This window comes from Doryrhamphus excisus, chromosome 10 (assembly GCF_030265055.1).
Source record: "Doryrhamphus excisus isolate RoL2022-K1 chromosome 10, RoL_Dexc_1.0, whole genome shotgun sequence".
NCBI classification, from domain to species: Eukaryota; Metazoa; Chordata; class Actinopteri; order Syngnathiformes; family Syngnathidae; genus Doryrhamphus; species Doryrhamphus excisus.
Window position 1 is genome coordinate 14,051,634 of NC_080475.1, and position 20,457 is coordinate 14,072,090.

Here is a 20,457-nt window from a genome sequence, read left to right on the forward strand (position 1 = left end):
TGACTTTGGAGCATCATAATTATAAAGTAATAATGAAAAAAAAAGTTTCCAAGAGCTGAGGGGGGCTGTTGTGGGAGTTGGTGTGACGTCATTGCTTGTAGCCACGTCCATGTTGGGTGAAAACTTGGACAAAGTGGGCACTTCGGTACACTTTCTTACATTATATGTGATTTAGTTAGCATTGGCGACTAATGTGTTCCGAAAATCTTGACGTCTTTTTAAAGCACACTTTGGCAGTGAGTCACCAATGTCTCACCGTGGAGTCTTAACGGTTAAAAAGCGCAGCCCACACTTGTTTCGGATGGCCGCTTACAGCCACTCTTCGGCCAGTTTCTTCCACGGAAAACCTCCCCGTTCCTCCATAGCGAGTCGCGTCCGTATTGTATGAACCGTGCTGGAGAAGGACAGCGGCGAGAGGTCGCTTGGCCGGGGGGCTTCGCCGCCAACATCACTACTAACAACAGTGGAGCCGGTCGGCGGGGCGTCACCATGAGGATGCCCCGAGGAGGACGCCTGTTTCTGGCGACGTGCCTCGGCTCACTCGTGGTCCTGGTGCTTTACTACCAGAGTATCAGCAAGCCCGGTAAGTCACTAGTTAAAACCTTAATATGAGTTATGTATATAATTTCCAATATACTTTACCTAGAGAGCAATATTACTGTTGCAATTACAATATAGGTCACGTTTAAGCTACCCCACAAACTCCTGCAATAGAAAACAAACAGTAGTATTAAAGTTACTCTTTATAATGCGTTAAGAGTATTTTTCTCCATTAAAAATGACAGACTTACCTGTGTACCATACGAACTATCACATGAATTCACGTAATTAAGTGGCTTTATGTGACTATATAGATGCATGCGTCCATGTATAATAATGTATATAATGTCATGCATTTAGTACTGAATATGTCTTATTACTGTATTTAATTCACTGTGGTTGTACAGTAGATAATACTTCTAAATACTTCCAAATATTGTTTCTCATAATATAACTCAGTAGTAATCAAACTCCAAGGCCAAGGCCATACAATCCAAATTTATGTCAATATTCATGCACTATACAGTGTTGAAAACCTTTATCTCTAACCTTGAAAACCTTGGAAATACTATGACTTATGAACAATTTTTTGCCTCATATATGGGAGCCAGAGAGTATGAATAAGTGCACTGTGGAAATGGGAACGTTTTGAACTCCCCCCCCCAATCCAAGAGACCCCCTGCATTCCTCGCCTTCAACCCCCACCCCGCTTTCCTTTTGTTTACTGGGTTTAGCCCCCTTGTGGACTTTGGAGGGCAGATATTGGTCCCCTGGGGGACAAGCAGACTTCTCTCTGGGAGGAGAGTCTTAATCCTCAGAGAAAGAAAGAGTGAGGGAGTATAGCCTTAATTGATTAGTGTTAAAATAGTTTTTTTTTTTCCTCCAAGGAGAGCTTGGAGACGTTGTAGGGCCAATTAAATAAGTTCCAGCGATATTCCCGGAGGATGGAATAAATTAAAACAGACCGTTTTGGCGGGAATCACAATTCCAAGGGAATACAGCGGGAATAGGTGAAGATTCTGGAAGATCTAAAATGTTTTCTGTGTGGGTTATTGTGTGTAGCTGCTCTATAGGAGACCACAATACATCCCCTTTAACTACGAAATTTTGTATTTTTCAACTATTTCAAAATTTAATTATCATTTTTCGTATCATTTTTACGTAAGAAGTTAGATGCACACGTTAGCGTCAACAGTCAATGTGCTACTGTATACTTGCAGAAAACACTGTGATCAGATCGAAATCAGTGGCAGTTTTGTTTACAATAATCATTATGTGAAAATTATGACTGTGACAAATAGCATGTTAATGGCGATTCATTAAATTATTTAATAATAATATTAACACTTGGTGGGTCGGATGTGCCCACCCATTGCCTAAACAAGGTGCCTAAATGTCCAACCACATTGCTAGTCAGCAATTAATTACTCGATTAATTGATTGTTAAGAAGAATTTGGTATATTTTCCATAATTAATTGTTGAGTAGGCAACAACAACAGCTGGAATAGGTGAAGATTCTGGAAGATCTAAAATGTTTTCTGCATGGGTTATTGTGTGTAGCTGCTCTATAGGAGACCACAATACATCCCCTTTAAGTAAGAAATTTTGTATTGCTCCTAATTTTTTTTTCAACTATTTCAAAATGTAATTTTTTCATATTTCGTATCATTTTTACATAAGAAGTCAGATGCACACGTTAGCGTCAACAGTCAACGTGCTACTGTATACTTTCAGGAAACACTGATCAGATTGATAACACTGGCAGTTTTGTTTACAATAATCATTATGTGAAATTAGGACTGTGACAAATAACATGTTAATGGTGATTAATTAAATTATTTAATAATAATATTAACACTTGGTGCCTAAACAAGGTGCCAAAATGTTCAATCACACTGCTAGTCAGCAATTAATTACTTTATTAATTGATTGTTAAGAAGAATTTGGTAGATTTTCCATAATCAATTATTGAGTAGCCATGTTTTTTAACATAGAATAGTAAGTCAGCTCCGGTAGAATGCAAAATAGTAAGAAATGAAACCCTAATGAGAGCCGAGAAGCCAGTACAAGGTGTAACGCCACATTAACATTTATCACACATGACAAACAGCACCTGAATAGCCGCAAGGGCAGTGGTTCAACACCACATGTTGAACTGTTTCGTCTTGTCCTGGCTTGTCTGCTCTACAGACTCGCCAGTAGCCACTTCAGGCCCCAGTGAAGCTCATGACGGATGTCAACATACAGGATGTCATCTTTGTCTTCTTTTGATTTGACTAGTGCAGAAGTAGGGGAAACAGCTTGTCAGCAAATATGAAATGGGAAGAATCTATACACCACAGTGTTGACATTGCTTATTGCTTCCAAATACTGGACAGGAAGCTTGTTGAGTATTATGGTTGTGAACCATTGTCTGACATCCTGAACCAACACCCTGGTGATGGTGCCCAGGAAAGAAATCGCTCCGTACAGAATCAAAAATCAAAACCCGAAGGTCTTCTATGTAAGAGAAATGTAAGGACCTACTGCAAAAAATGCTTGTCAAAGATCCTCTCGATAAGCCAGCTCTTTTTAAGGACCGGACCAGTGAGCCGCTATTTGATCAACCCGAAACAATCGGTTCAGTGATGCTGGTCACGCTTTAATTGGTTCAGCTTTTGAAAGACCATTTCTCGTAGGAAATTGTTTTTACTTTCCGCCTTACAATGTGTTGTCCACCATGTCAACAAGAAATGTTGTTCAGCCATAGTGTATGAATGCAATAGCACACCCTGCAAAATCAATATCAGATGGATAATTGCATATTAAATGTACAGCATGGTTTACTAGACAATACCATTCATGTATACATGTAAAGACCTACAGTGTTTCTCACAAGTCTGATGTTTAGATGATGCCATTGCCTAATTTGCATAATTGGGTATGTGGATGGGCGATATGGCACTTTTTTGGAATCGTCCACAATTCTGTATGTATAGAAAACACTGACTTTAATCATCAATAAATCACACATGAAGCCAACAATGCACTTGTGTGTCACACAGTAATGTAGTATGTTGTTTGAATTATTTCAGCATAGTGTGAGTGGGGGGGTGGTGTGCAAATATGCACTTATTCAAGTGAACTGTTTACGAGTGAAAAACCACCACCACCCATGTGATAATTAGCTAACGGCTCCTCCAAAAAATCAACCAGAAGTCAACACTGTTGGTGTAAGTCAGGACTAGACAAGTTTCTCACTGATGCTCCACAGAGGCAAATACATTAAGAACTTTTCTGAGTGAGTCAGCTCACCAATGCCGATTTTAGCCCAAACCTACTGTTGGCATAAGAACACACGCATGCACACACACACGCAGTGTAGTCTTCTAAACTGTGTATAAATGTATTTACCCCGAAAAATGTACGGTAGACACCCTTTTACGCTTTATGCGCATGACTGGTCAAGTCAAAATGTAATGTATATAGTAATGGCTAGGTTTGATACTTGATACTTTATTGGTAGGAGGGCAACAATACGTGCATTTGTATCGAACTGTTTGATACAGTGGTCACGATTCGGTACGCCTGGGTATCGAACAAACATATGTCGACGGTATGTTAAGGCATAAAAAGCTACTTATATATTACTTGTGGAGTGCCTCAGGGGTCAACACTGGAACCAAAACTGTTCAACTTGTACATCAATGACAACTGCAATCTACTACTGCCTTTTTATTCCGGAAGAAGCACAGAAGAAATCAGGGGTGGTGGGGGGGTGTTGGAGCTTATCCCAGCTATCTTCAGGCAATAGTCGGGGTACACCCGGCACATATAGACAAACAACCATTCACACTCACATTCATACCTATGGACAATTTGGAGTCACCAATTAACCTAGCATTTTTTGGAATGTGGGAGGAAACCGGAGTACCACACAGAGATGGCCGAGGGTGGAATTGAACTCGGGTCTCCTAGCTGTGAGGCCTGCATGCTAACCACTCGTCCACCGTGCAGATAAATTGCATATTTTGGCTAAATGTCTTGCACTTTTGAGCCATTTGAAAGTACAAGTAGCCGTCTAAGGCCATCCAATGTCATAAACATTCATGCAACCATAGTGAAGCATGGTATACTTCCCTGACCCCAACATTATTGACTGTTTATAGCCTGATGTTTATGTATGGTAATGCACCTCTAATTAGTCCCTTTTTGGTTGCCCCAACCTTTTAACCTCTCAAGTAAATATTTACGTAATTGATGTCACGCTGTGTTCTCGGCTCTTAATCATGATCATAGAGGGGAAGAGGTTTTTAAACAGGGGAAGCTAATTTGGCCACAAAGTAGGACAGAGATTTGGTGATTACGAAAAAAATTAAACCCCCCTCTCCCCTATTTCCGCTCATTTTTATTGTAGTGTTGTCATTTTTATAACATTGATACCATCTTGCTGGCTTAATGGAACATTGTTTATTTGGGAGTTAAAACACCACTTGACAGACCCCCATGTTGGAACACTGGCCTTTTGTGTGTGTGTGTGTGTGTGTGTTGGGGCAGCTCTGCTTCAACCGTCTGCCTTGCATCACTTCCTGTGTTCAAGGAAGTGGTGGTTTTCTGGTGTGACAGAATACATGACACAGAAAACGATATGGTTCATAAAAATAACGTAGCCTATTCAACCTGAAACTCTTATTATTTCCTGTGAACCAGGAAGAGACCAGATACTATTTAATTAGGTGGTTCTCCACTTGTGAAGAGAATTTATTAACGCTGGTTAAACCAAAACTGGCCACTTAAATGGTATCAAGCTGTAAAGGGCAGCAGTGCAGGAAATCAGACACAGGAATGGCATGTTGCGTCTGGAATGTAGTGCCGGAGGAGGTGGCAAGAAAGCAAGTTAGAATGAAGAGCGACGACAAGGATAGATGAACAGATGCTAAGACTGAAGAAGGGAGGGAGGGATCAAGGTAAAAGTGACAGTAGGGATAAAACATTCAAGGACTATCACTTCAATTCTGAACATCAGTCTAATACTTTTCAGTCCTTGGATGGGAGTATTAACAATTAAAAGGCCATTAATGTCAAAATGACGACAATATAAATTGTAATGTCTGTCTGTAAACTCTAAAAGCTCCCGCAGTCAGCCAGGAAGAGGCTTTGCAAATGGAACTTACTGTGGAATCTTTAACGATGAACATCGCTGAGGTTGTATGATTCTGGCTTCGACCACAACCTTTTAGCAAAACATGCCTCTCTAACATGGCTAATTCCCTGACTTAATTAGTTTACTTTCTCAGATTATATCTACTATATTTGGTAATATTAGTGTAATGATGGCTGTAGGGTTGCTATTGTATGTCAACAAGGCTCTAATAATGCTAAAACCATTGCATAACTATGAAAATATTTTATTCATGAATAAGGACTCCAAATTGTCCATAGGTATGAATGTGAGTGTGAATGGTTGTTTGTCTATATGTGCCCTGTGATTGGCTGGCGACCAGTCCAGGGTGTACCCCACCTCTCGCCCGAAGACATGCTGGGATAGGCTCCAGCATGCCCGCGACCCTCGTGAGGATACGCGGTATAGAAAATGAATGAATGAATGAATGTTTATGTTAAACATCATGTTAACAGGATTCTCACATTTTTTGTGGGATGTGGCCCAATTCAGACATATGGATGCCCTCAACTCTAAATCAGGTTTCGATGTACTGATGTACTTGTTCCTGATCCTATCCATCCTGGTCACTCCCAATGACAAATGAAACGTTTGAACGACTCATAACGCTCCATAATAATTACTTGCTCCTCTTGTGGTCTTTGTTTTTGATTCAAACAATCTCAACTATGAGCAGTTTAATTACTCTGTTCACAGCACCAGACAACAAAGGTGCCACAAGGCATTTTAATGAAATCCTGCAACGATGAACACTTAAGGAAGTGCCCTGGAAATGAGGTAGTGGGTACTGCCAGCAAGACACATCTGGTGGACCGTCGTTCTCTCGACTTTAGACTTGCTCACCAGCTGTATAACCCCACTCTTCTTCTTGTGGAGTGGATTTGTTTTTCACTCAAAATTGTAAAAAAATCATTTAATATTTCACTTTTTTTTCATTTTATTTTATTTATTTCTAAATATTTATTTTATTAAAGGTGGAAAAAAACATCAAACTTTTATGAGGTTACGTTTTAATAAATTACCACGCATAAACCTCCAAAATATGGACAACTAACATGGACGCTCCTTTTGCCAGTAATGGTGCATTGATACACTGGTGTTCTCACCTATTTTAGTATTTCCATGTGATTTACTCAGTCTCAGTTCCTCATATCAAGAATTGAGTCACATCATGACGGGAACTGACTTATATTGACTTAAAGGTGACGCATTATACTCATTTTCCAACATTTTGCCCACGTTTTCGCACGTAGACAGCACGCACTTACAAGTATGGTGGGTTGTGACCCTCGCTTTAGTGTACCAAGGCATGCCACTGTGATCAACACCCTGACAAACGATTTGGAGCAGATACTCCCTACAATGGAAACTATGAAATGTACACTGAGCTATGTTGCTTGATGGAAGCAAGGCATAAATGTCAAACCAATTTAAGGTTGTCAATGTCAATCACTACACACTTTCTTTTTCTATGATCATATGTACAGTAATAGATGCCCTTGTCCTTTTGTAGCTTTGTGTAAAGTTGTGAAGTAAACATTCTTCAGGCAACATGTGCTAAACAAATCCCTTCTCTTGCTCAGCACCATTAATTTCTTTCAGCATCCTCGGGCCTGCAAGGGGGGAGGGACAGGAGAATGGAATAAGCACTTGAGGAAAAAGCAAGTAAAGTTCACATCTTTCCAGTCTGTTATTCTATGCTGGGACCACTGGGACATATTTTCTTACATTATGGAGTGTAAAAGAAAAAGAGGACACACTTAAGCTTTGTCATTATTAACAGGATCATAATGTTCTTATGGAATATGAACAAATGGAAACCACAGCATGGGTTCACCCAATAGGATTGTAGGATTCTTATCAATGTGGCTTATTAATGTGTATTTGAATCTACAGAAGCCAGTGTTGGAGCAGTCAACAGACCAGGCAAAAGCAGGAGAAGCCCCCTGCAGGCCCTCTACAGTGGAGACCAGGTGAGAACTCCTCCTCCTCATGATCAAGCTATTGTTCGCACACTGCTTACAGTATGTTTCTTCAACCTTTACCTTCCGTGTCCTACAAGCAGCTTGAGGTGTTGGCTGCTCAGGGGTCACTACAAGGTCGCAGGGAGTTGTTGGAGCAAGCTTGTCTCAGTCATTCTACGAAGCGTCGGGTGCTCTCTCCAGAGGATCTCAAACACCTCATAGTGGACGACAACCATAGTCTGATTTACTGCTACGTACCCAAGGTTGGTGCCGATGACCTTTATGAGGACAGCTGGAGTACAACCATCTCTCGCTACATTGCTTGCTTCAGCATGGTTTTCCAAAAATACATTAATAAATGGTTGCTGTAGCATGGATGGTAATGGCTGATTATTAGTCAAAAAACATAAAAAGACAAGTTGTATGCAGTATTGTGTCAGTAATGTTACATGTAAACATTTTTTTTTACCTTAGCTCGCAGTCATAGATCTTTGCAATCCAACATAGCATGGTGAAAAAATATCTCCTCCCATTCAGTGTGGAAGTGGTACATTTTTCAGAGATAACAGCATAACAGGTCCACTTTAAAGTAGATATATGATAATCACTCAGGACAAATATGATGTTGACCAGCATTCAAAAGATTAAAATACCCTCCATGTTTGCATTATAGCCTATTTGAAATATGTTCTTCATGTTTTGGGTTTAATTCCGTGGGATGTGTTTCAAAGGAAAAACTCTCACTTCCAGGTCGCCTGCACCAATTGGAAGCGCGTCCTCATGGTTCTCACCAGCGACGGCCGCTACACCGACCCCCTGTCCATCCCCGCCAACGAGGCCCACATAGCGGGCAACCTGCGTGCGCTGTCCGAGTTCTCTGTTCCAGAGATCAACCGCCGCCTCCGCACCTACCTCAAGTTCGTCTTTGTGAGGGAGCCTTTCGAGCGCCTGGTGTCAGCCTACCGCAACAAGTTCACACGCAGCTACAACACGGCTTTCCACAAACGTTACGGAACTAAAATCATCCGGCGCCACCGGACTAAACCCGACCCAGAAGCCCTGGAGAAAGGGAATGACGTCTCTTTCCAGGAGTTTGTACGGTATCTTGTGGACCCTCAGACTCAACGCGAGGAGCCTTTCAATGAGCACTGGGAGAGGGTACACTCCCTTTGCCAACCGTGTCTCATTCATTACGACATTGTGGGCAAGTATGAGACTCTGGAGCCAGATGCCCAAGCTGTGCTTTCCTTGGCAGGAGTGGAGGACAAGCTTCAGTTCCCCACGTCTGGTAAAATCACCAGGACTGACGGCAACATGGCGGCACGCTTCTTTAAGCACATTAGTCCCTTTTATCAGAAAAAACTCTTCAATCTCTATCGTATGGACTTCTTGCTGTTCAACTACTCCACACCGGAGTATCTCAGAACTTGATGATAGCTTAAATGTAATCAATTAGGCTGTTTTATGATGTGAGCAATTGTGAATTTGCACTTTTTCATCACCATGGACTCCTCTTCCATGCGGGATGACGAGCCTTTTCTGCAGAGAGTCACGTGATGGTTCTGAACCGAGCCATATCACTTTCTGACGACCACCACAAGGGATCAAACATGAGGAGTTATTTATGAGGAGCAGGTTCTCCTCTTGTGAACTTTCAGCTGGATTTACACTCAGGGTCTTAGTACCCATTACCCATTTAATGGCTTTAAATGATGCTCCTATTTACATGCATTTTCAAGTGAGCCATACTGTTTAGTTGGCATGGGATGATTCTCCTCATTGATTTCACTATTTACCATGCTTGGATTGTTTGGGTAGACATGCGTATATTTCAACTACGTGCATCGACAGATATCTGATGTGTTGTTTTGACATTTCAAAGAGGCCTGATTGCGACATTTTTTTTCCTCTGAAATGTGTCACTTGAACCTTGTAGTGCAAATCCAGCCTAAATTAAAGGCCTTAAATTATACGTGTTGGTGAATGAGGAATTTTGTTTTGTGCAAAAATGAGTGTTGTTCTTATTACTTAGGGATGGGAATTACAGCTTTTCACCACATTTAGCATGCACAAAACTAAAAACAATATATTACGGATTGGCATAATAATCAATCCATTAATTCAGTTGAGCTTTCTGTTAATTGTTTGGAATCGGTTGTTCATGAATATCATTTTGAAGCAGGAGGCAGTGTCCTCAACTAGCTTGCTTTCTAAAGAAGGAAACTTGTTCAGTCAGCATTATTCTGCTTGGAAAAAGGCATTCAGAACATTCACAGAGAGATTGTCACCAATATTTTAAAAAATTGCAAACTCATTTTATGCTCTAACTGCAGTGTCTTACAGTGTATTGGCCGACTGTATATCTGAGATATTTCCATACAGCTTACACTCACTGCCTAACTTCCAGTAAAAGCCTGCCATCCCACCGCCTCTATCGCTGCCTGTTCGGCACTGAGAAGCCTTGCTGAATAAACAAGTGCATGACTGTGGTGGGAGCTCCAGTGAAGCCCAGCTCAGGTCAGAGCTTCCCTTGTTGGCTTCAACCACATGGAGCGATTGAATGCACCTTTAGCAACAGCACCACTGCATAGCAATGTAGCCATGGAATGCAAATATACCAGTCTTTACAAAAGTGCTAGTAAGGCTCTCTGTTTTTGTGTAGCTTTTTTCAACACAACTACAATGGTCTTAATTTGCAAAGAAATGTTGTGTATTTTATTCTACAGTTTATGACAATACCTAACAGACGTCTTAATTTCCAGATATCAGTTTAATAAGTTAAGCTATTTACAGTCTAATGGTTGAATAAATAACGTTTTATAGTTGTTTACAATATGTTTATTTGAAAGTGTGGTTGATGTGCAACAGTTATTTGTCAATCTAACTTGTTAGTAGAAGTCGGTCAAGTAATTTCATGTTTGTATTGTCATTGGGTCTCTGAAAATGTAACAGCCAATCCAAAGGGCTGGGGGCGGGACTAAGAGCAAGAGTTTGACAGAGAGGAGCGGGAAGGAGATAGACGCCATCGCCGGGAGAGTGCACAGTAAGACATCATTAAGTAGTAACACAGAAGTGTATCACCGAAGGTCGACTATTCGTGGTCCTGATATTGACTTCTTGTGAATTTCAAAAGGTGAATATATGCTGACTACTTGTTGTAGCTATAGAATTATGAAAATGTAATGCTATTTAGAAGTAGTAGCTACTAGCCTAGTAGCCTAGCATTGCACATATGATTAGGCCTTGGTATCATAATTTAGCATTGTGATGTGTATCCAGCTAAGGCTAATGCTAATCGACATGATGTAGTGTTTCATAGTAGTTAAATGGAGTTTATGTGCTTAAAAGGAGATGATGTTTTCCCGATGGATGGGTCCTGTTGTGTCCTGCTGCCCGGCCGCCCGGCCGTGTTGCAGTTGTGTTCCGGCCGACGACCCTGCTGAGTGACGCCACCATGCCATGTTATTGGATGATAATTGTGCTGACATCAAGAGATTATCTGGAAACTGCATATCCACAGGTGAGCAGGTTTCCTTAGCTACTTATAAGGATTCATCCCAATTGACTCGTTGTGCACATGGTTTTATTTTGTGCCCTTCTTGAGTGAAGCGGCCATTTCATTTGTAGGCCTCACTGCACCCAAGCAAAGACACAGGCCTGCACAAACCTGAGTTGAACTAAATTAAACTAAGGTTTAAACTGGGAAACTAAAAAGTGGTACTGTTTGGGCAATTAAAGTTATTGTTTATTTTTTTACTCGTTTTATGAGAGTGAGGGACAGAATTAGAACACACAAACAAGATCTGGTATTTTGAGAACTTTTATTTGATTATTAAATTTGGAATTCATCCTTTTTGTCAAAAGGTTATTTTGATTTTGGGTATCTATATTCTGTATATTTTGTAAATTTAACATTCAGTTGTGGAGGTCATTTTTAGAAAAGAAACAATTTTTACAGTTTACAGTATATTTTATACAGTAACTATCTGCACAGAAGGTTCCTACAAATGTGCACAGCATGTTGTCACAATGGAGGCAGAATTTACAGTCAAGTTGATGTGTAGTCATGTGGGCACACATGTAACTTGGCTAGAAATTTTCTAAACCAAAAAAAACCCAGGTGGGAGACTTGGTGAGCATCCCACCATTCCACCTGACGTGTTTCTTGTTAAAGGCAGAGGAATGGTTGACAACGCAAGATACCTTTAAACGATGGGAAGACCCTATGGCAATGATAGCTGACAAATGTGTTACCTCTGCAGTCTGTCCACCTGATACAAGTAATGACTTTGATTGGAGGCAATGCTTAATGTCCGTCTGTGCGTATAGAGGTTAACAAGACTGTCTCCGTCAGAGTTTGGTGCCAAAAAGGAGATGATTTAGAGCTCTTGAGCGTGAACCAGTGACACGCAACGGTAGCACAAGGCCAGAAAGCCTGTGCCCAGCAGGTCCCCCAGTGCCGTTAGGTAAGGGATGGAGAAGTTGTCAGGGTCCAGCGATCGCCGCCACATCATACGGACGATGAGGTCAGCCGCATAAAGCAAGATGGCCACCTGTGATCACAATCAATCAGAAAGTGTGCAATAATTATTTAAACAAAAGTAGGCAGGTGCCTAAATTTGAGCACCATAACAGTAAAATATTAGTACATCCTAGTAGATATTTAGTAGATCGTCCTTTGCAGAAATAAACACTCCTCAAAGTGGAACCCCACAGCAAATCTCTGACCTCGCTTTTATATCCTGCCCCTAAACCATGATGTTGAACAATCTTTGCTCTCAGGTTATTTAACAGAAAATCCCATTCTGGATATACTGAAAACATCCCGTTATGTACAATGAGGAAGGAGTTTTGTGGATGTTACCTGGAGCACAGCAGCACACAGGTAGCAAGCGGCAAAGGTCAAAGTGATTGGCACTTCATCACCTTGCAACAGAGAAATGGCGTAGAGGAAGACCAGGTGACCCGGCATGACCAACATCAGCAGCACACGCGCTGATTTCGAGTTCAAACCTTCCGGACCAGATAGAGTAGAGTTGTAGTGAACACATGGTCTCAATTCAAAAGATCAATGTGTTAATTCTGTGATTTGCTTTTTATTTAGCTTTTTTTTGCACCTCCATCATGCATGATGTCAGTACATCATGCATGACTACAGTTGAGCAGGTAGCAAAGGATGAACTCTGCTTTTCTGATTTGCTTTTCCTTTGAATTTTTTGTATTTACCTGAGGAAAAGAATGTAATGTAGGGATTGGGCCAATGCTGCCTCATCTTATAGGGTAAAACCCCGGGGATGCTCCAGAGGTGCATGTAGGTGGAGAGTCTGCTGGCCTGGATGGCCACCAAGTTGCCACCGACACCTAAAAAAGAGTAAATTAGTCACTTTCAGGTGGTATGATATTCTTTTGCTGAAATGCAGCGTTACTTTAATGGCAAATGTACAGTGGCCGGGAAGCATAAAACAAAAAGAAAAATAATCAAGAAGGGGATTGTACTAGTTAGACTCATCAAATTATTTGATGGGACTCCTGTTATATGATAAAATGCTTCTCAAATGTGAGGGTTGCACGGTACACACTTTCGTGAGCTATGAAATTGTGTTTTCTTGTTAGTAATTCTACCTGGTCATCTTACCATTTATAACTGGCGTAAAAACAGCCATCCCTTCAAAGTTTGGATTACTGACCGTCTTGTCCAGAATCAAGCCTCCAAGACTGAAAATGAGCAGAATGATGGCAATTGATAACGTTGAATATCACTCATAATGAATTGCAGTGAATTACTTGTATGGTGTTACAGCAACACTTAAAAACTGGTATCATAATTAACATTGACATTGAGTGTGTGCATATACCTGCTAATACACATGGCTATTAAAACAGGCTGCCACCCCGAGGAGAGGACCTCCTTGCTTTGAGGGTTCTGCCGGGCCACCACCACCCAGAGCGGAATCAGAGCCAGGAAAACCACACACACCAGGGGAGATAGGTACCATGTATCTATAGATGAAGAATGGCTAACAATTAATTAAATGAAATATTATATTACAAAACAATATATGGCTAATTTGTATTGTTTGGTTGTTTCATTCCAGGACGTACCCCGCACCTCACCCAAAGTCAACTGGGGTAGTTTACAGAATAATACCAGTTAAAAGTGAGTGACCCTTCTCTTGGAGGGCATGATGGGAAGTCATGTGACTGGAGATTATAAACTTGGGTTTTGCTGCCATCTTGTGCACTATGATCATAATAGGCACATCCAAAACTCTGTTTGTCAACTGTTACATCAATTTAAAGATTGAAAGATAACTATTTAAATATTTTTCCTAGAGCTGTGAAATGTTTACAATTTTTAAGCACATATTAATCAATTTTTTAATTAATTAATTAATCCTGACTAATCACCCACCATGTCAAAGTGTCTGAAATATGCCTGTTTTTACTGTATTTTATTGAAGGAAATATATAAAACGGGCAGGCTTACATATATTTGTATGTATTAACTGAAAATGTTAAAGTTAAGAGATGGCACACAATCTATTTACCTAGCACTGGTTTCTTTAATAACAGAATATTTTAATTAGACTTTAACCTTAGTATGAGCGATGAGGAGCTGCGTCATTGTTATGGGTGAAATATCGTAACTTGCACTAGACACCTACGCACATAACAGAGATGCTTAATAACAAAAAAGTGATGTACCAATGTAGATGTACATTCTCACCTATGTGTCCATAAAGGGTACTGCTGACTCCAGCCAGCAGTGACAGCGTGATCAAATCACCCAAACTGGCAGCTATAGGGGTGGCCACATTGTCTGGGTTGATTCCTACCTTCCTGGAGCCGATGATCACGCCAACCATCAACAAGCCTGGAAGGGAGAGCATATCAACAGGAAATGAAAGCGACAATGCAACTGGTTGTCCGCTCTTAAACTTATACAATGATCAAGTCCAGGGGTCACTCACCTAAAGAGAGAGCAGCCACAAAGGCCGTGACTATGCTACTGGCACACAGAACAGCCGCCTGATCCAGTTCAATTCCCCCTCTGGAAATTGATCCTAAAGAAACAGCTGCGACAGCAGCAAGGAAGCCTACGACAGTCGCTTGTACCTACAGAAAGTGTTTCATCAGTAAAAATAGATACATTTTATCTGTAAACTGATAACATTACTTGTGGACCAAGTATTGCTTGGTCAAGTGGGGCAAAAAAGTATTGTCAGTCAGCAATTGTGCATGTCTTCACAAGGTCTTCACACACTGTTGATGGTATTTTGACCCATTCCTCCATGCAGATATATTTTGGGGCTGTCACTGGGCAACACAGATTTTCAACTCCCTTGAAAGATTTTCTACGGGGTTGAGATCTGGCCTCTTGTTCTGGTCACGCCTCCTTTGCCCAGGCGGTGTGTTTGGGATCATGCTGAAAGACCCAGCGACGTTTCATCTTCAATGGTGTATACTGATAATGAGTTCACACAGATACCATTAATACAGGTAAGACAGAGTTGACTCTTAAAGAAGAAGTTACAGGTGAGAGCCAGAAAACTTGTTTTTTTATAGGTGACCAAATACTTATTTTTCACCAGAATTTGCAAATACATTATTCAAAAATGTGTTTTTTGTGTTTTATCTCTCATAGATGAGGTATGCTGTGGCGACCCCTGAAAGGAAAAGCCGAAAGAGAAAAAGTTGAGGTATACCCGTGATGAAAATGGGAGGTTGGTGACTGCCTAATACTTTTTTTTGCCCCACTGTAATCACACAAGTTTCAGTATGTACAGTACAGTACCTGTATCAGTGCTAGATTGCTGCACACCATGGTCCATTGTTTGTGTGGGTCATCCATTTGTCCCGTGTTGGCCTAAAAAAAAAAATGAATTCACTTCAGACCTAACAAGATAACCAAGACGTACAAATGGACAATATATAGTGTTATGTGTACATATGTTGTATGGCATGCATGTACTTGTCATGTTCAGTTGAGTTAAAATGAACTCTGGTGTGTTAGCTCTGTTCATACGGTGTGAACGCTCAAATCTAAACAGACCAAAGCCTCGGGCTAGTAATGCAGACCTATTATGCTTTTTCCACTTTTCTGACCTGTAAATGTAGTTAGAATGTTGTATTCTCGTGTTAATCGATGCCAAAGTTCCAGATAATGAGGTTTGTGCATTTGGGAGTGAGTTTTTCCTATATGGGCTTCCGGCGTCAACATCAGGTGTCAATCTTACAGCAGTGGAGAGGCGGGCAGCTAGGGTCATCTCTAGGTTTCCTTTGAGTCCAACCAGCGCAGGTACCAGAATAAAGACCTCAGTGATCACCTTGAACACATCCCAGTGCTGAAAGACACATAAAATTTATTTATTTTTTATTTTTAGAAACAATTATAATTACTCCTAAGAAATATTTAAAATCAATTCCAAATCCTGTGACACTAATTAGGATAAGTGGTATAGAAAATGGATGGATTCAAAATAAACCCCATGAACCTCCCGGTCTTGCAGACATCATTTTTAAATAAGCACATCACATATTCAAAAGTAACCACTAGCCTACTTTTTCCTCATTCCACCTCTCTGGTCACCATGTGACAGCAGAAGGTTCACCGGGTACACGGGAGGTACGGCTTGGCTACAAGTCTACTTGGCAGGTCCATGGAGTTTCGAGCTTTAAATAGATGCACATAGAACAGAGGACGTCAGCTGGTAAGAGACAAGTGATGTGGAGGAGAGGTGGAGAGAGGGTGGGCAGGAGGCAAAGGAGGATGCAGTGAAAGAGTAATCTATCTGATGCAATAGTAGACAAAAAGAATTAAAGGTTTCTGTATATTTTGAACTAAGGTGAATTAATTTAATTGGCGGTATTGTAATTTTGTGAAACTAAGTATCAGAGAAATGAGATGTGAATTATACACATCGCACAAGGAATGGTGACGAGTAGGCGACTGCAAGGTTATGTTGGGTCATGGCCCACTTCTGCAGCAACATTGCTCCTGATGATGCTGGTGTATTCATTCATTCATTTTCTACCGCTTTTTCCTCACGAGGGTCGCGGGGGTGCTGGAGCCTATCCCAACTGTCTTTGGGCGAGAGGCGGGGTACACCCTGGACTGGTCGCCAGCCAATCACAGGATGCTGGTGTAATGGGTAAGGTATTTATTGCTGTATTATTTTTGATAATCCATCCTTACCTAAAAGTAAACAAAAGCATATCTATTTTCTAAATCAAACATATTTAGTTTGGTAATATTAAAAACTTTAGTTACTATCAAATATAAATACTGCAATTAAAATACACGGTTTTTTTTTCAGTTTCAACGTCATCAATACAACATAGAATTCATGACATACTTGTATGATGTCCATGATGACACCAGCGAAAACCAGTCCAAGACCTGACACCAGAAAGGGTACCAAGACCTGCAGAGCGATGAGCCATGAGCTCTCTGGTAAAAATCCATGTTCCGAGCGTGTTAGCTTCCACGTCACGCCGCGTAACTTATTTCCCTGGTAGTAAAGCTCCAGCTCAAGATGAGTCACCGCCATGTTTGAGTTGAAAGGGTTACGTCAATTTAAACGTGTCATCACGGGAAATGTAAAGATGTGAGCTCAGGCAGTTGAGGCCTAAGATCAGCCAGTCAAAGTTTAAAGTAATGAGAGAAATCGGACAAAAACATTAATGGATGCTGTACTGAGCTCCACCTGATCACAGTCAAAAGACCTTGTGGTCTCTCCGTAAATAAAGCACTACATAATTAAAGGTCCAAAAGGAGCAGCTTTATTACTTGCCCTGTCACACTGAAATGCGTTTTAAGTCAATGGATTTAGGTTAGTTCCTATGAACTCCTGTTATAGTTAAGTGTTCAGTAAGATATTTTGAGGTTATGCTGTAACTGAACTTGTAAACACTGACTTAGAATGTTTTAGGTTTGCTATTCAAACCTCTATTATACAGTCAATTTATTAAGTAATCAGTGAGTTTAACTCAAGTCAACGCAAGTTACAATGACTGTTTTTAGGTTAATTGTATGTCCATACTCTATACAATGATGCATAGCATGTCTGACCCACTATTGAGTCAGCAGTGATGAGGCGATCTATTTACCAGCACCGGGTTGAGAACATTAACAACATTTTTGCCTACGTCGACCACTTCTGTTGCTTTACTCTCGCTATCAAAAAGTTAGTAAAGTAATTCTAATGAAAAATACAAATTAAGACAATAGGACGAGTACTGGTTCCCCACAAGCTTCAGTTGCTGTTAAGTCTTTGTTGTAGAAGTCCTCAATCTCTTTGTTCCCATCAGTAATAAACTTGACCTCCTGAGCGATAACATCATCCACAAAAAAAAAACACACCAAAGCAAACTGATGGTGTGACTGATGAGTCAGTCGAATGAGATGTTGTTTGTCCTGTGGTCCAACCAGTGCCAGGCAAACAAGAGAGGCAATAAGAGATCCCAAAAGATGCAGCAGCTGGCGTCTGGCAGTGAAGTGTTCCTCTTGTGCTGATGCTGTCAGCATCACGATAGTCCTGCTCTGCTCTGCTGTGCTCTGCTCTGCTGTGACGTAGCAGATAAAGAGGCAGGACCGTTTCCACTGCACGTCATGCTCCTCCAGATGGGAAATGACAAGCTTACTGGCATACATTTATCACTCTTTCCTCTTAGTCCTACTGAAAAAAGTGTTTGCCCCCTTCCTGATTTGTCATACTTAATGGTTCAGATCATCAAATTAAATTAAATATTAGTCAATGACAACATACCTGAACACGAAATGCAGACATTTTACTATCAAAGGAGAAAGAAAAAGTGATGCCCCCACCCCCATTTTGTTAATGATTTATTATTTCAAGCATAACTAACACAAATGTAACCATATATATCTAAACAACAATTGGTATCTGTTCACCCATCTAAATGATCTGTGTCCGTGTCTGTACTCTGAGTGGGTGGGGCATAAACCGGAAGTGGGTGTGGTTTAATCTGTACATTATATTAAATCTAAAATTTACACGGATTGATCAGAAGATGCTATGTGCATTGTTTATTATTCAGCTATATGTGTGTCAGTCACCCTTGAGACTTTATTCTTATTTTTATTTTTAATGAGCCGACAAAAAAAATATCCTCCCGTACCGTGTGGAAGTGGTAAGTTTTTGGTTTCTTTCTTTGGCATTCTTTTCTACGCCACTGAAAACCATTCCTTTAGTTTACAATAAATAAATTAGAGGCCAACTATTTAGCTCACTAGCAATGATCCAGTAGCCTGTGCATTAGAATTGTCGTGTAAACAAAGAATAACAGGAGTGTAAAAGTGGCTTGACAAAGCTCCAATAATGGTAAAATAATCACATTACAAAAATATTCTATTTATTAATAATGAATCCTACTTCGCGGAAATGTATTGTATGTGCTTTTCCATTCAGACTGCTCTGTTCTTCTCTCCCTGCAGACACAACATGCATTCAGCCAAAGTGACTACACATTGTCCTCTGTCAGTCACAGCCGGCAGACTGATGAGCGACTGATGAAAAGTGTTAAACAGAAGTGGAAAGAGGACGGTAACTCAGATCAGCAATCAGTTCATTGCAAAAGGAGACAGCAAGATTTTTCAGTCCAGTGGAACGGCAAATTTAGATCACGTCAATTTTATGGGATTTCCCAGCATCCTTAAATGCAGCTAATTGTACTTCCATGAGTTACAAAATGAGTGAATATACACGCATAATGAGGATGTTATGATGTTCGGAATGCCTGTGAATGCATCTCGCCATATGTCTTGCAAGGAAGCGCTGTTGCAATGACGAATGGACTAGAGACGTGTTTCTTGGAGCATAGTACATGGTGTTTAAATCACACTCGTTGAATAAAGTTATTAGAGCAAGGCTTAAATACACAAAAAATTACATAATTAATTAGATAAATTAGGTTCGGCCAATGACATGCAATTTTTGACAGACCTCGTGAAAAAATGTCCCCCAAAACCTCAGTTGACATTGGCATTTGTAGGTTCCACTATATCACTCACTACTCAACTCACCTGTACACTATCCAGCACCATCCCAGCCATCACCATTCCCATTCCAGCCAGTAGATAAGGGAAAAGAACCTGCAGACATATTGCTTGGGATGATTCCTCTGCCAATTTAGCAACAGATGATTTCGGCCTCGCCTCTGATGGCTTTTTAGAAAGTGGCTGAAGGGTGGGCGGTAATGTGAGCTCATCATGTCCATTGAGGCTATCTGCCCGACCAGCACTGGGACTAGCACCGGGGCTTTTCCCTTTGGTCCGCGACTTTTTGGTCTTTTTCCTCTGGCGGGTTAGTGGTGGTGGTTTGTCATCGCCTGGCATGACGGCTGTGTGCAAAGAGTCTGGCACAGGATTAATCTAGACAAGGACAAATTGTATGATTAGGAATCATAGAATACAATGGCGCAGTGCGTTTTCTACAAGAATACGTCTCAATGTTACCATACTAGCAAGCAGGATTGTGCAAAACTATTGAAGCAATCACCATCAACTGTAGATGATAAGGAATGTACCAAAGAAGAACCAATTGCATTTAGCAAAATAATAAAATTCTGGAATATGCAATCAAAATCCCACGCATACTTAATGAATTGCAGATGAATAAAGCCTATCAAAGACCATCAAGACTCCCTCTTTTATGAACAAACGCCAGGAGACAACGATGAGGAAAGAAAGGTGAGTTACACATACATACATACACTTTTCTGGTAAAAAAAAAAAAAAAAAACATTTTTTTTGGGTGTGTTTTTTCAAC

General features: G+C 40.7%; 2 protein-coding genes and 1 long non-coding RNA gene across 14 annotated transcripts in view; 2 read left to right on the plus strand and 1 right to left on the minus strand.

The window, feature by feature from the left end:
- Positions 1–76: 76 nt before the first annotated feature.
- LOC131137094 (carbohydrate sulfotransferase 11-like) lies at positions 77–9,638 on the plus strand. Of its 2 annotated transcripts, none has more exons than XM_058084636.1 (4): positions 77–583; positions 7,599–7,675; positions 7,765–7,929; positions 8,417–9,638. In XM_058084636.1, exons 1-4 carry the CDS (start codon positions 385–387, stop codon positions 9,095–9,097), a joined length of 1,122 nt encoding a protein of 373 aa, XP_057940619.1. In that variant the 5' UTR covers positions 77–384; the 3' UTR covers positions 9,098–9,638. The 2 variants fall into 2 exon arrangements, with proteins under 2 accessions (XP_057940619.1, XP_057940620.1); XM_058084637.1 differs by having other exon boundaries at positions 7,768–7,929.
- A 963-nt stretch (positions 9,639–10,601) lies between these two features.
- Positions 10,602–20,313, plus strand: LOC131137096 (uncharacterized). 8 transcript variants are annotated; one of them, XR_009131850.1, is made up of 9 exons: positions 10,608–10,799; positions 11,015–11,186; positions 13,550–13,655; positions 13,762–13,823; positions 14,410–15,202; positions 15,312–15,366; positions 16,719–16,818; positions 16,984–17,120; positions 19,125–20,313. It is a non-coding gene; the product is annotated as an uncharacterized LOC131137096 (long non-coding RNA). The 8 variants fall into 8 exon arrangements; XR_009131851.1 differs by having other exon boundaries at positions 14,410–15,166; positions 15,312–15,390; XR_009131852.1 differs by having other exon boundaries at positions 14,410–15,166.
- The window catches only part of LOC131137091 (solute carrier family 41 member 1-like), a 40,563-nt gene continuing 31,595 nt past the window's right edge, over positions 11,490–20,457 (minus strand). For 3 of the 4 annotated variants that reach the window (XM_058084634.1, XM_058084633.1, XM_058084632.1), the window contains 10 exons: positions 19,713–20,060; positions 15,904–16,011; positions 15,462–15,533; positions 14,638–14,782; positions 14,394–14,540; positions 13,522–13,666; positions 13,302–13,381; positions 12,893–13,027; positions 12,531–12,679; positions 11,491–12,219 (listed from right to left, as the gene is read on the minus strand). In XM_058084634.1, coding sequence (XP_057940617.1) covers positions 12,046–12,219; positions 12,531–12,679; positions 12,893–13,027; positions 13,302–13,381; positions 13,522–13,666; positions 14,394–14,540; positions 14,638–14,782; positions 15,462–15,533; positions 15,904–16,011; positions 19,713–20,024 — 1,467 coding nt within the window. In that variant the 5' untranslated portion in view covers positions 20,025–20,060 and the 3' untranslated portion in view covers positions 11,491–12,045. Of the gene's footprint in view, positions 12,220–12,530; positions 12,680–12,892; positions 13,028–13,301; positions 13,382–13,521; positions 13,667–14,393; positions 14,541–14,637; positions 14,783–15,461; positions 15,534–15,903; positions 16,012–19,712; positions 20,061–20,457 lie in introns of all 4 variants that reach the window. The other variant, XM_058084631.1, reaches the window with a different exon arrangement.